The 14645-nt window shown below is 46.2% G+C and overlaps 2 protein-coding genes across 2 annotated transcripts; one reads left to right on the top strand and one right to left on the bottom strand.

Annotated features, from left to right (window-relative positions):
* Positions 1-117: 117 nt before the first annotated feature.
* Nudcd2 (NudC domain containing 2) lies at positions 118-5784 on the top strand. The gene is made up of 4 exons (XM_069993961.1): positions 118-347; positions 1079-1127; positions 1605-1756; positions 5298-5784. The coding sequence occupies exons 1-4, from the start codon at positions 159-161 to the stop codon at positions 5379-5381; spliced, it is 474 nt and encodes a 157-aa protein (XP_069850062.1). The 5' UTR covers positions 118-158; the 3' UTR covers positions 5382-5784.
* A 1644-nt stretch (positions 5785-7428) lies between these two features.
* On the bottom strand, positions 7429-13807 carry Ccng1 (cyclin G1). Its single transcript, XM_069993958.1, has 6 exons — positions 13606-13807; positions 12593-12856; positions 11515-11768; positions 10382-10460; positions 10208-10306; positions 7429-9987 (listed from the first exon to the last, which is right to left on the bottom strand). The coding sequence occupies exons 2-6, from the start codon at positions 12854-12856 to the stop codon at positions 9796-9798; spliced, it is 888 nt and encodes a 295-aa protein (XP_069850059.1). The 5' UTR covers positions 13606-13807; the 3' UTR covers positions 7429-9795.
* Positions 13808-14645: the final 838 nt, after the last annotated feature.

Below are 14645 nucleotides of genomic sequence, written 5' to 3'. Positions count from 1 at the left end.
CGTGGCGCTGCGCGCGTGCGCACGTCACACTCGGGGCGGCGGGGGATTGGGGACGGGGTGGGGGAGCCCGGAGGCAGTGTCTGGTGGGTGGGTGGGGGGCGTGGCGCGGCGCGCGTGCGCACGTCACACTCGGTGCGGCGGGGGCCGGGGCCGGGAGCATGTCGGCCCCGTTCGAGGAGCGCAGCGGGGTGGTGCCGTGCGGGACGCCGTGGGGCCAGTGGTACCAGACGCTGGAGGAGGTGTTCATCGAGGTGCGGGTGCCGCCGGGCACGCGCGCGCAGGACGTGCAGTGCGGCCTGCAGAGCCGGCACGTGGCGCTGGCCGTGGGCGGCCGCGAGATCCTCAAGGTAGCGGGCGGGCCGCGGGCCCGGGGGGGGGAGGAGCGGAGGGGAGCGGGCCGGGCCGGGCCGGGGGGGACGGGGAGGGGCAGCCAGCCGGGCCGGATCCCCCGACACCCCCACCCCACCCCGGCCCCGCCCCGCCGAGCGATCACCCAGCCGCGCAGCAGGCCGAGATGTGAGGATCGGGGTTCGAAGCCAGCCTCTTCCCCCGCCTGCCACCTCCGGCGGGACAACCAGAAAAGTCCGAATGGGAGCCGCGGCTCAAGTGGTGGCGCGCCCGGGGTTTCCCGACCTGGAGAAATTCCCCCCCCCCCCCCCCCCCCGCCGGTCTGAGAACCGAGCCGGAAGCTAGTTAGGAAGGGCGGGCGTGGTGGCCCAGGCCGGCCGTTCGCCCGATGGGTTTTCACTCACGGCCCCGGGGTTCCGGGATCACAGACGCAAGGGTCTAGTTTCGTGCTGGGACGGGGCTTGAACCCCTTTATCGGCGTGATCCCCCGACCCCTAGCTTTGGGACCTTTTTGTTGTTAATGCTGTATGAAAAGACCAGTTAACAATTGGAAGTTGGATTCTGTTCTCCGACACTAGCTGCGGGACGTGTCCAGTGGGCGGTCGTGCCCTGCCAGGACACAAGGCTTGCTGGACTCCCAGCTCCGCCAGATTTCTGGGTCTGTGACTTCGCGCAAAAGGTTCTTCAGCACTTACCTATCTTCATCCTGTACTTGACGTTTATCTTTCAGGGCAAGCTCTTTGATTCCACTATAGCTGATGAAGGAACATGGACTTTGGGTAAGAAAAACAATAAGATTAATTTTGAGATGAAATTTAGTATCTTCTTCCGCTTTTTGTACAGTCTTATTTATTATTATTATTATTATTATTGGTGGTGGTGGCGATAGTGTTGGTCGTGGGGCTTGAACTCTGGGCCTGAGCGCTGTCCCTCAGCTCTTCAGCCCAAGGCTAGCGCTCTACCTTGAGCCACAGAGCCACTTCTGGTTTTCTGGTGGTTTATTGGAGATAAGAGTCTCACAGACTCCTTGCTGGGGCTGGCTTTGAACCGTGATCCTCAGGTATCAGCTTCCTGAGTAGCTAGGATGACAGGTGTGAGCCACTACTAGCACCCGGCTGTACGAAATCTTTTCGTAGTTATGAAAGATATAGACGTGGGTTGAAAACGATGGACTAATCACAGTTGCCTAGTAGATTTTGAAAAATAAAAAGAAGATAAAGTGATGGACTGATTTCTTTGTAATTTTTTTTTTTTAGAGGATAGAAAAATGGTCCGCATTGTTCTTACAAAGACAAAGAGAGACGCAGCCAACTGTTGGACTTCCCTTCTAGAATCTGAATATGCTGCTGATCCTTGGGTACAAGACCAAATGCAGAGAAAGCTCACATTAGAGAGGTTCCAAAAAGAAGTAAGTCAGATGAATGCATGAGTGTGTGTAGTTAAGTAATTGAAAGAATTGTAGTTAAGTAATTGAAGACTCATAGAGAGTAATTTTTACTAAAGTTCAAGTATGAGGATTATCAAAAGTGATGAAAGCTCTTGGGGCTGAAATTATAGCTATTCACAATTGTAGCTACTCAGTAGACTGAAATCTGAGTATCACAATTTGAAGCCAGCTGGGGCAAAAAAAGAGAGAAAAATCTATGAGACTTATTTCCTATTAACCAGCAAAAAGCTGGAACTGAAGGCATGGCTCAAATGGCAGCCATGATTGAAAAAGCTGACTAGAAGTACGAGGTCCTGACTTTTTAAGTTCCACTTGCTGGCACATACACAAAAAATTATTGGGAGAGGGCTGGGAAGGTGGCTCAGTGGTAGAGCGCTTGCCTTGCATTCCTGAGGCCTTGGGTTCGATTCCTCAGCACCACATAAGTAAAAAGAAAAAAGCCGGAAGTGGCGCTGTGGCTCAAGTGGTAGAGTGCTAGCCTTGAGCTGAAGAGCTGAGGGACAGCGCCCAGGCCCAGAGTTCAGGCCCCACCACTGGACCCAAAAAAACCAAAAATTATTGGGAGAAATATTTCAAGTATAGTTGGAAAAATGCATGGTGGTTTTTTTAACTTTTTAAAAAAATACTGCAAAGAATATTTTAGAGTGAGTTGTAACTTTATACCTCCAATTCATGAATAGTAAACTGTAAAAATTGAATCAACACAGACATATTTTTTTTTTAAATGCAAGGTCCCTTCACTCACATTTCTCCATTGTAGGCCTCTGTTTGATTTTCTTCTCATTTATTGGTCTGTGTTTATTGTTTTTCATGTTTCTCCTTTGTAGTATATCTTGGTCTCTACTACTACATACCTACAGCATGTGCAAATCGGAAAACTTAAGTCTTTAGTTTGAATGTATCATAATTACTTACTGATCAATTCCTCTTTAATATGATTCAAATTCTCCATTTTCTTTTTTTTTGGGGGGGGGGGGGTCTGGTCGTGGGGCCTGAACACTGGGCCTAGGCGCTGTCCCTCAGCTCTTCAGCTCAAGGCTAGCACACTACCACTTGAGCCACAGCACCACTTCCAGCTTTTTTTCTCCCTGCTTATGTGGTGCTGAGGAATCGAACCCAGGGCCTAATGCATGCAAGGCAAGTGCTATACCACTGAGTCACCTTCCCAGCCCTCCATTTTCTATTTTTTAAAGTTTGTGCATTCATCTCTGTGAAAGTACTCACTTGTTCCAAGCTGGTATCTTTAAGATAACACTTAAAGGACTCTAGTTTTAGTGGACAATTTATGGTGATTACCCAAATGTTTATGTTTAGTCAAGATTTTGACTTGGATTTTGTATGTGCATATGCAATTATCTATTCAACCTCTCCACTTGGCTAACACATGAGACGCAGTTTGGGTGTCCTAGTCAAATACCCTAATTTCTCCCCTCAATTTGGTCTTTAGCTTTCTTCTCTCAGATGATAGAAACTAGTTGCTGAGATTTTTAAAAGTTGAGACCTATCATTTGACTCCTATCTCTTTCTCACACCAATTGCTAGTAAATCTTCATTGGCATTACTTACAGTTACATGCAGAATGTCACTGCTTCTCAGCAGCAGTGTTAACAGCCCCTGTGGTGTGGCTCACTTCACACATTACTTGTGTTGTCTGGCATTCCTTCAGTCCTCTCAAAATAGCAGTTAGAGAAAGCCTTTAAAAATACAGGTCAGCTGGAGGCCAGTGGCTCACCCCTGTAATCTTAGCTACTCAGGAGGATGAATGAGATCTGCAGGAATGTGGTTTGGAGCAGAACATTCTTTGAAACTCCATCTCCAAAATAACCAGCCCAAAGCAGAACTGGAGGCGTGGCTCATGAACTATTCCAGCCATGTAAGCAAGTGTGTTTCCCTGACCGCAAACCTTGGTTCTGGTTTAAAAAAAAAAAAAAAATCCCCAAGTCAGATCGGTCACTTTTCAGAAGTCTGCAAGGTACTCCCTGCCTTAGTGGAGTAAACTGGTCAGTGATTTCATTCTTGCCCTACCCTCCTGTTGATGCTTGGACATTGTAGCCTGTTCCTTTGTCATCTTTGACAGGAATGCTGGCCTCCAGTTTGTCAACTTCTTCACTGTTTTCAACTCTTATCAATGAATGAAGCAAACTTTGATGGTCCCATTTTCTTCTTTTTCCTTACACTGTGCTTTTTGTTTATTTTTGTATGTTTTGATGGTTTTCAGCACACTAGATCAGTGATTACAGTTCCTATGGGCCAGATTGAGCTGATTGCCTTTGTGTGTATGTATTGGGGTGTGTGCTGCGTGCGTGCTGTGTGCTGCGTGCGTGCGTGCGTGCGTGCGTGTGTGTGTGTACACCAGTACTGAGGCTTGAACTCCAGGACTCACAGTCTCACTCAGCTTATGGCTAGTGCCCTACCACTTAAGTCACACACCTCCACTCCATCTTTTTTTTTGATTAATTGGAGATAAAAGTCTTGTGAATTTATCTGCTTAGGCTGGCTTTGAACTATGATTCTCAGGTGTTAACCTCCTGAGTAGCTAGGATTATGAGGGCAAACCCCTGGCCCCTGGCTTCACCATTTTTGTAGTAAATTTTTGTTTGTATGTTATTCTTTATAGAGAAATTCTGTGTGGTTATTTGTTACAGTCTGTGGGCTGCAGATCTTGAAATATTTCCTACCTGATTTTTTACAGAAAAGTATGCTAGCTCTGCACAGAATACTTTCATTCCTTTTTTCTTTCCTGATAGTTAGTTCTTCTGAAGTAGACATCTTTACTCTTGAACTACACATGCATTTAATGGTGTCTTCCAAAGAGTAGAACTCATTATGAGCTTGTTAAATGAATAAAATTAACCATTGAAAACACTGAAGGCATATTTACTGCATAGAATTGTCACGAGGGTTAAATGTATTAATGTATCTATGGCTCTTAGAATCCTGCATGGCACGTAGCAAACTCTCTCAAATGCTATCAATTAGCTATGGTGGCACATGCCTATAATACCACTACTCAAGAGGCTGAGGCAGGAGGTTGACATGTTGAAGACCAGCCTCAGCACCTTGGGATAGGACTGTCTCAAAAAGGAATGAATGGACCTGGCGCATGGCTCAAGTGCTAAGTACTTACCTAGCAAGCACAAGGCCTTAGTTCAAACCCCAGTTTCACAAAACAATCAACAAAACAAGTGAATGGATCGATGCCAGGTTGTCGCCCAGCGTGGCAGGCTGCCGCAGCACCGTGGGGAAGAAGTTCCACCGAGTGCGCTCACGCGGATAGTGACGTAGTTGCCACAGGACTGTCTCCATCGTATTACACATAGCAATGTCCTAAATACTGAAAAGTGCCTGTAGTTTTGAATTTTACTTTGGTGGCGATGGTAAGGTTTGGTATCTTTTCGTGTACCTTTTAGGACACTTAGATCTCCTTTCCTGTCAATTGCTCATTCAACTTACCTTTTTCCTTACATGCTTTATTACTTGTTTTTTTTTTCATATTGTTTAGAATCCTGGCTTTGACTTCAGTGGAGCTGAAATCTCAGGAAACTACACAAAAGGTGGACCAGATTTCTCAAACCTTGAGAAATAACTGCAGTTCTTTAGAAAAGAAAAGCTTTTGGTTACATTGTGTGGATCAAAGCAGGTATAGCCAATTTTAATATAAGCAGTATATTATGTGGAAGAAAAAAATAGGATACCTACAATTAACAAATTGCAAAGCTATTTAAATATGGTTCTAAAAATTGCATTAAGATATGATTTACATAGAAAACATGTACCATAGGAAATATTCTGTGGATATATGGTGACTTTTTTGGACTTGTTTTTGCTCAGCATGAAGTTTTATATTCTGCCTTTTACTAATTTCATATTTAATTGTATTTTTACTACAAAAAATACCAATCATATGAAATGAAGGGTGCCTTCAGGGAACATTTAAGTTTTTCTTAAGTGTGATGCAAGAATAATGTTCAATAAATTTTCTAAGCAGGCACTGTGTACCCCTTTGTCTTTGTATCCTACTTCACAAACACAAGTTCTGAAAAAGTTGTAAGAAATTCAAAACAGCAATGGTATTTTGGGCAACTTGATGTCAAGATTAATCTCCTAGTGTATAAATCTGGTGAAGTTTAATACGTGCATTGGCATATGAGAGCTTTGACAATTATTTCAGTCACCCTAGAAACACCAGAATGCTTTCTTAGTAGTTGCTTCTTCCTGCGCCCTGAATTTAAACTTTGGGAATTACTGATCTAGACTATCTGTCGTTTTGTGTTTGCAAGATTATTGTTATTCTATAGAACCATTGGAAAATTGTTTATTCACATACCCCACATTTACCCAAAGAATGCACATTGTATCCAGTCCATCACTGTAGATAATTTTGAACTCAAGCCCTCAGCTTTTTATTTTTTATTTTTATTGTCAGTTGTCGGGTCTGAACTCTGGGCATGGGCACTTGTCCCTCAGCTTTTCAGATCAAAGCTAGTGCTCTACCACTTGAGTCACAGCTCCACTTCTGGCTTTTTCTGCTTATGTGGTGCTGAGGAATCGAACCCAGGGCCTCATGCGTGCGAGGCAAGCGCTCTACCACTGAGCCACCTTCCCAGCGCCCTCAGCTTTTTTGTTCCTAGCTGTGCTCCTCTACCATTTGAACTGTTCCTCCTGCCCAGCCTGCTGCCCGTTGACTGGAGATGAGTGGAGGGTTTCTCTGCACGGTTTGATTGAAATCAAACAGTGATCTTCAGATTTCAGTTCCCTAAGTAGATAGGATCTAAGGTATGAGCCACAGTTGGGGAACCCAGCCAGTATTCACCCAGTGTGCACATTGTGTGCAACCATCAGCACAGTCAGAGTGTTTTCCTCACTTCAAATAGCACTCTTGGATGTCTATATTCCTTCCCACCACATTTTCTGTTGCATAGATTTGTGGCCATTTCATACACATGGCATCATATACTATGTGGTCATTGGTTACAGGGTTCTTTCACTTAACATGCTCCAGAGGTTCTCCATGTCCTAGCATCGGTAACTACTTCATTTTTGTGTCAGAGTAATCCTCCATTGTATGAGGGCATCACATTTTGTCAGTCGGCTTGTAACTTGATGGATGTCTGGAGTATGTTTCCTGAATACTGCTATAAACATTTGTGTACAGTTTCATATGGGTACGTGTTTTTCTTACCTAGGACCAGGGTTGGTCTATGATGTGTTTAAACATTTAAGGAATGTAGCTATTTGGGAGGCAGAAACCAAGGCCAGCCCAAGCAGAGAAGTTAGTGAGATCCCATTTCCGCCCATGGCTGGGTGTTGTGTTTACAGGAAACAATGGGTGTGCCCTGTGATATACACCCATCATTCCTATTGACACAAGCACCAGGAGGAGGGAGCACCCACGCTGGCTCAGGCAGTAAGCTCCAAAGTAACCTATGCAAAAAGAAGCTGGAGGTACAGCCCAAGTGGTAGAGTGCTTCTCTAGCAAGTTCAAACCCCAGCACCACCAGAAGTTAAAAAGCTACTGTTCCATGCATCTTTGTGTAGAATTTAAACATATGAACCCAGCTTCTTTCTTATATTACCACACTGCGACAATGAATCTGGAAAGGAAAAAAAAAAAAACAACTAGCCACCAAAGATTGCATTTCAATAGTTTTATTGAAAGGTACCAAACAACGGTTGGACAGGTTGCATCTGCCAACTCAAAGTTAACACTGATGTTTTCAAAATGTTGAAATGTATCAGCCCTTTGGGGAAACCAAAAGGTCACCCATAAAGTATGGTCTACAAAAGTTAAGGATAACATACACTGTGGGTCTTTGGTTTGTTTCTTCAGCGCTGGTCAGAATTGCTAATGGCCGGTCGGGAGGGACTGTGGCTACTTGTACTGTCCATACACTTCCTACGTCTCCTTAGATCCACCAGCTGAGCGGAGCAATCCTCGCTACTACTACCTCTGCCATCTGGTAATCATGCGGGTGCCGACCATGCATAAGACACAGAGGTGTTTGTGAACGTGGTTAAAAACAAAATTCTGCTTTAGAAGCAATTGCAGTTTTATAAAGTCTTTTGTAATAACTGGGGTGGGTTATCTAGCTTATTTACCTACCAGCTATTTAGCTTATTTTGGTGGAGGCAAAACAAGTTATCAGAGTGACAATTTAGTTTTGAGTTTCTAACAACTGACACTAGTTTCTTTAGTGGAACTGGAATAAGGCAGTAGATTATGAAAATTCACCATGGATGCAAACATCACCTGTTTCTAGGAGACACAGTAAAGATAATATATCAAACTTGCAAGGTCTTTTATTTGTTTTATATAAAATGCCTGCAAATTCAAATTAATTTCTTATGTAGCAGTAAAATCCTCTTCGAATTAACTGCTACCTGCGTTGTGAGTTCAAGAAGCCATTTACTGCCTAGAGTATATTAACTCTGATGCCTTAAAGTGCATTTGTGAAATGTTGGTTTTCATGTAAACTTTATAATTTAAAATATGTTTAAATTAAGAAGTTTACCATTGTCAATACCACTTAAAAACAATAGCTCTAATATAGAAAGTTAGATCAAAGTTAGAAATGAAGATTCACAAGCCGGGCGCTGGTGGCTCACGCCTGTAATCCTAGCTACTCAGGAGGCTGAGATCTGAGGATCGCGGTTCAAAGCCAGCCCGGGCAGGAGAGACGACCGTGAGACTCCTATCTCCAATAAACCACCAGAAAACCGGAAGTGGCGCTGTAGCTCAAGTGGTAGAGCGCTCGCCTTGAGCTGAAGGACAGAGCCCAGGCCCAGAGTTCAAACCCCACGGCCGACCAAAAAAAAAAAATTAAAAAAAAAAAAAAGAAAGAAAGAAATGAAGATTCACAGTTTACCTTCCTAGGTTTGTTATTAATATTTCACCTTGGTATCTTTAGCTTTGACTTGACTGCTTTACAGATGAATTCAAGTCTTAACACAGTTCAACTAAGCATTAATTAGCCAGTTTGCCCAGATCTGAGGTTATATAGTGGTGGTGTTTCCATGTATCATAGCTTAACATCCATTACAACATGGAATCCATACTTAGGGTCGTGGAGAAAGATTCCAGAGGGCTTTGTTTTCTTGCTTCAGTAACAGAAATTTAAGTCAACAAAAATCCCAGTTGCATAGAAGTCTGCCTAAATATCAACTGGCCAACCCTACATTTTTATTTTACTTTTTATTGCTTGGGGGGCTTGAACTCTGGGCCTGGGTGCTGTCCCCACGCTCTTCATCTCAAGGCGAGTGCTCTACCTCTTGAGCCACAGCACCACTTCCGGTTTTCTGGTGGTTATTGGAGATAAGAGTCTCAGAGACTTTTTCTTCCAGGGCTGGCTTTGAACCAGGATCCTCAGATCTCAGCCTCCTGAGTAGCTAGGATGACAGGCGTGAGACACTGGTGCCCAGCTAAGCCTACTTTTTTTTATGCATATAATTATTATAAGGTTGAGAAACCTTAGCAAGTTCCAGAAACCCAATGTGGAGATCATCTGACCATAGTCCTGTTTCTTTTTGACACCACCAAGGTTGAAATGCTATGGCTTATGAGCCATGCCACCTGAGTTTATGTACAGGGCAGAGTTTTGGTCCTGATGCTCAACTTGGGCTTCTGTTACTTTGAGTTAGATATTAGATACTTGCAGTCTACCTACAGCAAGATAGGCAATGAAAAACACTTCAGTGCTACCTTAAAAATGCAGGCTATTAAGGAGGCCAGTTTCCTATGCTGATGACTGAAATGATGACCATTATCAAGGGGGAGGTAACAAATTAAATTGATTAAGGGAATTAAAGGAATTAAGGTGTTCTGCTGCATACACAATAAATGCTTTCAAGTATTAGCAGACTAGAGCAGTGAGGTGATTTCCCCCTTTTGCTATTCCAACTCCATTTGGTTTATTTTGAACATCATATTTCAGTTCTCCGATTGTAGAAATAAACTTATACCACTGGAAACTTTTTCTACACAGAGAACCAAATTTGCCCATTTATGAAACAGTTTCGGGGATGGTTGGGAGGTGACTTATTCTGTAGTAACTATGCTTCAACTGTCGTGCGGTCCGCCCGGAAACAATCCACTTCAACTTCTGAACGTTTGGTTTGGAACACTTGTTGGATGAATATTCAGTTAAACACTTGGATACGAGCTCTTGCCAGAAGATCAAATCCCGAGCACTTATCTGTACAGAAAGTTTGTTGACATTATAATCACATCACAGTCCTACTGTATTGATGGTAATAAAATGGCTGCCATATTATTATTCATTTGAATCTTTTCCCCTCATCAAAAACATTGAGGCTAGCTACTTCAGTTTCAAACAGGTGACATACCCCTTGGCTTTAGAAGATCACAAAGTGGTTGAGATTCATATCTCCTTAACAGTTCGGACCAGGACATACCTTGGAATGTTTCTGAAGGCATTCGACACCTTCTGTTAATTCTAGGGCCTTCTGTGCCTGGATCTCCAGAGCCACAATGGACAGGGCCAACACCGAAGGCTGAAAGGGGCAAAGTGAAGGTCAGGTACAAAAATAGGTCTATATAAATAGGTCTAACCTAAACGAAATACCCACCTTTGCCTTAGAAAATAGGATCCTGCAGTGACATGCCTTCAGTTGAGCTTCTAGTCTTTCAAAATTAAGGCTATTTCTCCTTTAAAAAAAAGAGAGACCGATTTCAGGTAGATAGATAGTAACATTATTAAAGTATTATTAGTGTGACTCAAGGTATCTAATATTAATGTCTGGCATGAGTCAAGACATTTTTTAAAAAGTATTACTTTTTTGTTAAAGGAATTTCCCTTTATCAGAGACATTAAGTTCTTAAAGGAACCAAACAGGAAATTTATGAATAGAATAAAAAAAGAACAGGGATATGCCACAAATATTAGGATTTCTTTTTTTTTGGCCAGTTTCGGGGTTTGAACTCGGTGCCTCTTGCTCTCTCTGCCTGTTGGCTTGTGGCTGGCACTCCACTTGGCCCATACCTCCAATCCAGCTTTTTGCTAGTAATTCTGAAGATGAAAGTCTGGAGGATGTTTCAGCTCTGACTGGCTTCACAGTTCAATCCTCAGATCCCATGCGCCTGATGAGGATTACAGGATTGAGCCACCAGTGCCCAGTGAGTTTGCCTTTTTTGTGGTTGGAAGGATGGTTCAGGGCCTTGATATTGTTAGGCAAGTACTGTACCATTGAGCCATACTCTCAGCCCTTATGTTTTGTTAGCTTGCTTTTCAGCTAGGGTCTCTAACTTTGCAGTCTGGCCTTGAACCTTGAGCCTCCTCTTGCTTGGAATAGAAGTATATGCCAACAGGTCCAGCTTGTTTTTATTGAGATAGGCTTTCCTAACTTTTGTCTGAGTTGGCCTTGAACTGCCATTCTCCTGTTCCTGCCTTCCAAATAGATGGGATTCATAGCTGTCTGCCACCATGCCTAGCTCCTCAAGGTATCTAGGCAGCATCTTACTGACTGCCCATTGAAGCTTGTGTTAAATACTAACCTGCTGGGTTCTATGAAAACTTAAATGTCCTTTCATCCTAAAAATGAGCCTTCGGGAAACAACTGATGACCATCATTTCACTTCTGCTGGGTACTAAAGGTCAGAAGCTGTTTCACCTACTTTGGTTGGAATTCTGAGGGTAGTGATTTTATGCAATATGCAAACAGTCCAGTCCTGATTTCTTTCATTCAAAACGAAGGTCACCTACCTTTCAGGTGGCAAGTTCTCTTGAATGAGGGAAGAATAGAGTTGCAGAAACTGAAAGGCCGTGGTAGCTCGGACTTTCCAACACACCTTCTCCAAGACAATCTTTTCCATTCTCATCAAGTCTGAAACCGTAAATCTATACTGACTTATTCGGATCAAGTCAGTTGCCGAAGGGACATTCCTTTCCTCTTCTATTGACTTTACAGCCAAGTAAAAGCAGCTCAGTCCAACACACCCAAGGTGCTTAGGCTGTACCTAGAACCAAAAATCCACCATCAGCCCACATTGCTACCTTGTTTTAATAAAACACAAGGGGGTAATCTACTACTTAAACCTATCATGAAATTATGTTTGAGATTATAGCTCAGCAATCAGAGTTCACATGCGCTCCCACCTTCAAATAGTTGTGCAAAGGGATTTCAGTTTAGTATGTCTGCTTACATGTACAATGCTTGTCATCATTTCCCCTAGACCTCATTTTGTTTTGTTTTGGTCAGTCATGGGGCTTGAACTCAGGGTCTGGGCAGAGTCCCTGAGTTTCTTTGCTCAAGGCTAGTGTATTACCTCTTTGAGCCACAGAACCACTTCCAGTTTTCTGGTGGTTAGTTGGAGATAAGAGGCTCATGGACTTTCCTGCCCAGGCTGGCTTCGAACCACAAACCTCAGATCTCAGCCTCCTAGGTAGCCAGGATTACAGGCATGAGTCACTGGCACCCAGCTTATAGCCTCATTCTTAACCATTCTGTCTTTAGCAAACTTTTTCTAAAAGTGAATTGTAATCAAGTGGAAATATCCAACCTATCAAGCAAGATTCTGTTTCAAAACATGCAGCTTTCGTACTGAATGATGCAGTTACTTATGTGGTATTAGGCTTTTCTACCTCAGAATGCATCTGGTAAGCCATACTTCTTGATTAGAGAGGAAGCAAATTAATGCTGCTGTACCCAGCCAGTATTTGTTACCCTCTGAAAACATACGGAAGGCCAAGGTTATGGATTCCAGCCCTGCATTGGTAATCCCAGCTTGGCTTTGAGCAAAAACATTGAGAAATTCTCGGGGTCATGTGGCTTCACACATACCTTCATTTTAGACAAGAATCTGTCCAGTAAATTGACAGCTAGAGAAAACGTCTCTGTGTCAAAGCCAAAGAACTGGGTCAGGCTCAGAAGGTCTTTCACTTCGAAGTCCCTGAGCCTCGCAGTCATCCTCAGGCCGTTGTCGTGGGCAGACTCGATCAGCCTCAAGCCACAGAGCTTTGGCTGACATCTCGACTCCTGCTCCAGGAGGGTGTTCAGCTGGTGTAGCAGATTCTGGGCGTCAGGTGTTGTGGGTACCTCGATCATCTATAAATGGAACAAATCCCAGAAAGGAGAGAGAGTATCACTTCCCACTCTCCTTGGCGGGTGCCAAGAAATGCTTCCTACTGTGTCTCCCTCCAGGGGGTAACTCAGTCTGAGACACTCCACTGTGAGTCGCCCGGTGTTGTTTTTCCCCTTCTACAAGTTGGCTGCGTCTTAACTGAGGAGGGACCATGCCTTAAACATCAAAGGTGCAGGCCTTCAAGAAATACTTTCAAGTACTGCTCGTCCATAACCTCGAACAAGGCATGGTAGGCTAGGGGAAGCGAAGGCGGGGGTTAGCATGCTGGCTAGGCAATGGACTCCTCTTGCTCCTGTCACTAACCCTCTGTGCAGTGTCCTCACAATAAAAGACCACGGTTCCTTAGCTGGGGCCATTACACCTCGCAGACCCGTGCGGGTCAAGGGCGCCGGCCTCCACGCAGGCGGCCCCGGGTTCGAGTCCTCAGCACCACCTACAGGGAACGGGCCGGAAGTGGCGCTGCGGCTGGGCGGGGGGTAGAACCCCGCCCCGGGGCGGCGCCCAGGCCCCGAGTTCGAGTCCTGGGCACCCTGCCTGCCCGGTACTGAGGAGCGGGGCGCGGGAGGCCGCGGGGCGCGGGGTCCAGGGCGGGCCCTCCCCGCCCGGCTCACCCGCGTCCGGGGCCCCGGCCCGCGGACCCCCGGGACGGCGGCGCGGCTCCGCCCCTCCGGCCGGGCAAGCCCGGGCTTGCGCGCCCCGCGCCCCGGCTCACCGTGACGGCGTCGGCGGCTCCCCGGCGGTCCGCGCCCCCTCCCCGGGCCTGCTCTCGCCTCGCCCCCCGAAACCACGCTCCAGAGGCCGACGAGGCGAGGGGCCCCGCGGGCCGGGGAGGGGAGGCCCGGGGAGGGCCAGCCGTCTTGGACGGAGGTCTCCGCTGAGCCTCCGAGACACTGCTGTCTTCCACTGGGTCCGCGGAGAGCCGGAGGGGGGACGCGCCGGGCTCCCGGTTAATATAGTCCAGGGGGCGGGGCTTCTCCTCAGGGAGGCTTTGTCACCGCTGATTGGTGGCCTTCTTCTGATGGCCGGCTCCCGCTGTCCAATGAAGGCTGGGCCGACGAGGTTAAGAGGATCAGCCAATCAGCGCACACTTCCCACTTTCCGGACTCAAATCCCCCTCGGAGGCCACGCCCCCTCCCCAGGCGGCTTTCATTGGACGGCTTCCCGGAGCCCGCCCATTGCCGGAGCGCGTGGAGCTCGGAGCCCGGCCGGGCGGGGTCGGCGCGGGGTCCCGCGGCGGTCAGGAGGGGGAGGGGGGGTTCCAGAAGGGCCTGGGCGAACGGCAGGTCCAAAGCGGGACTCTCACGGAGAAATGGACGTGCATGCAGGAGTCGGTTTTCTATGGTGTGGGTTGTGAGGTTCCAGAAGCTTCTCTGAATTTAGTTGTGCAATTCATCAGATGCTGCCGTGCGATGGAGCTGAGCACTTTCCTTGGTCTTCTACCATCTTTCCCTGCCTTTTTCAGATGCAGCTTTCCAGTGGCCTGGGGCAGACTGGGAAGGAGGCCCAGAAGCAGCTGCGGGCGATTCCTCTGAGCTGATCCTGGGGGGGGGGAGAGGGGGGATCCATCTCTAGCCTGGGGTCCCTGGATTCCACTCTCTCCCAGATTGTCCCAGGGATTTGTGTTCACAGGGAGTCCATGTTCAGTTCTTCCACAGCCCTGGCTCTGTTCCATGGCTCTCCAGTGGTTCTTCAAAGCTTTGAGAAAGTGAAACTCTGAAAGATGTTTGTTTGTTTGTTTCTGCCAGTCCTGGG

This window comes from Dipodomys merriami, unplaced genomic scaffold (genome assembly GCF_024711535.1).
Source record: "Dipodomys merriami isolate MVZ:Mamm:240054 unplaced genomic scaffold, mDipMer1.0.p SCAF_44, whole genome shotgun sequence".
Taxonomy (NCBI): Eukaryota; Metazoa; Chordata; class Mammalia; order Rodentia; family Heteromyidae; genus Dipodomys; species Dipodomys merriami.
Note: the sequence above shows the minus strand (reverse complement) of the source record. Positions and strands in the feature narration are given on the sequence as shown.

Coding starts and splice junctions, on each gene's coding strand:
- Ccng1 (XM_069993958.1), bottom strand. CDS start 12,856: ATGATCGAGGTACCCACAACACCTGACGCCCAGAATCTGCTACACCAG. Junction 11,769..12,592: donor GATTCTTGTCTAAAATGAAG/GTATGTGTGAAG, acceptor TTTTGGTTCTAG/GTACAGCCTAAGCACCTTGG. Junction 10,461..11,514: donor GAGAACTTGCCACCTGAAAG/GTAGGTGACCTT, acceptor TTTTTTTTAAAG/GAGAAATAGCCTTAATTTTG.
- Nudcd2 (XM_069993961.1), top strand. CDS start 159: ATGTCGGCCCCGTTCGAGGAGCGCAGCGGGGTGGTGCCGTGCGGGACG. Junction 348..1,078: donor GCGGCCGCGAGATCCTCAAG/GTAGCGGGCGGG, acceptor TTTATCTTTCAG/GGCAAGCTCTTTGATTCCAC. Junction 1,757..5,297: donor TAGAGAGGTTCCAAAAAGAA/GTAAGTCAGATG, acceptor CATATTGTTTAG/AATCCTGGCTTTGACTTCAG.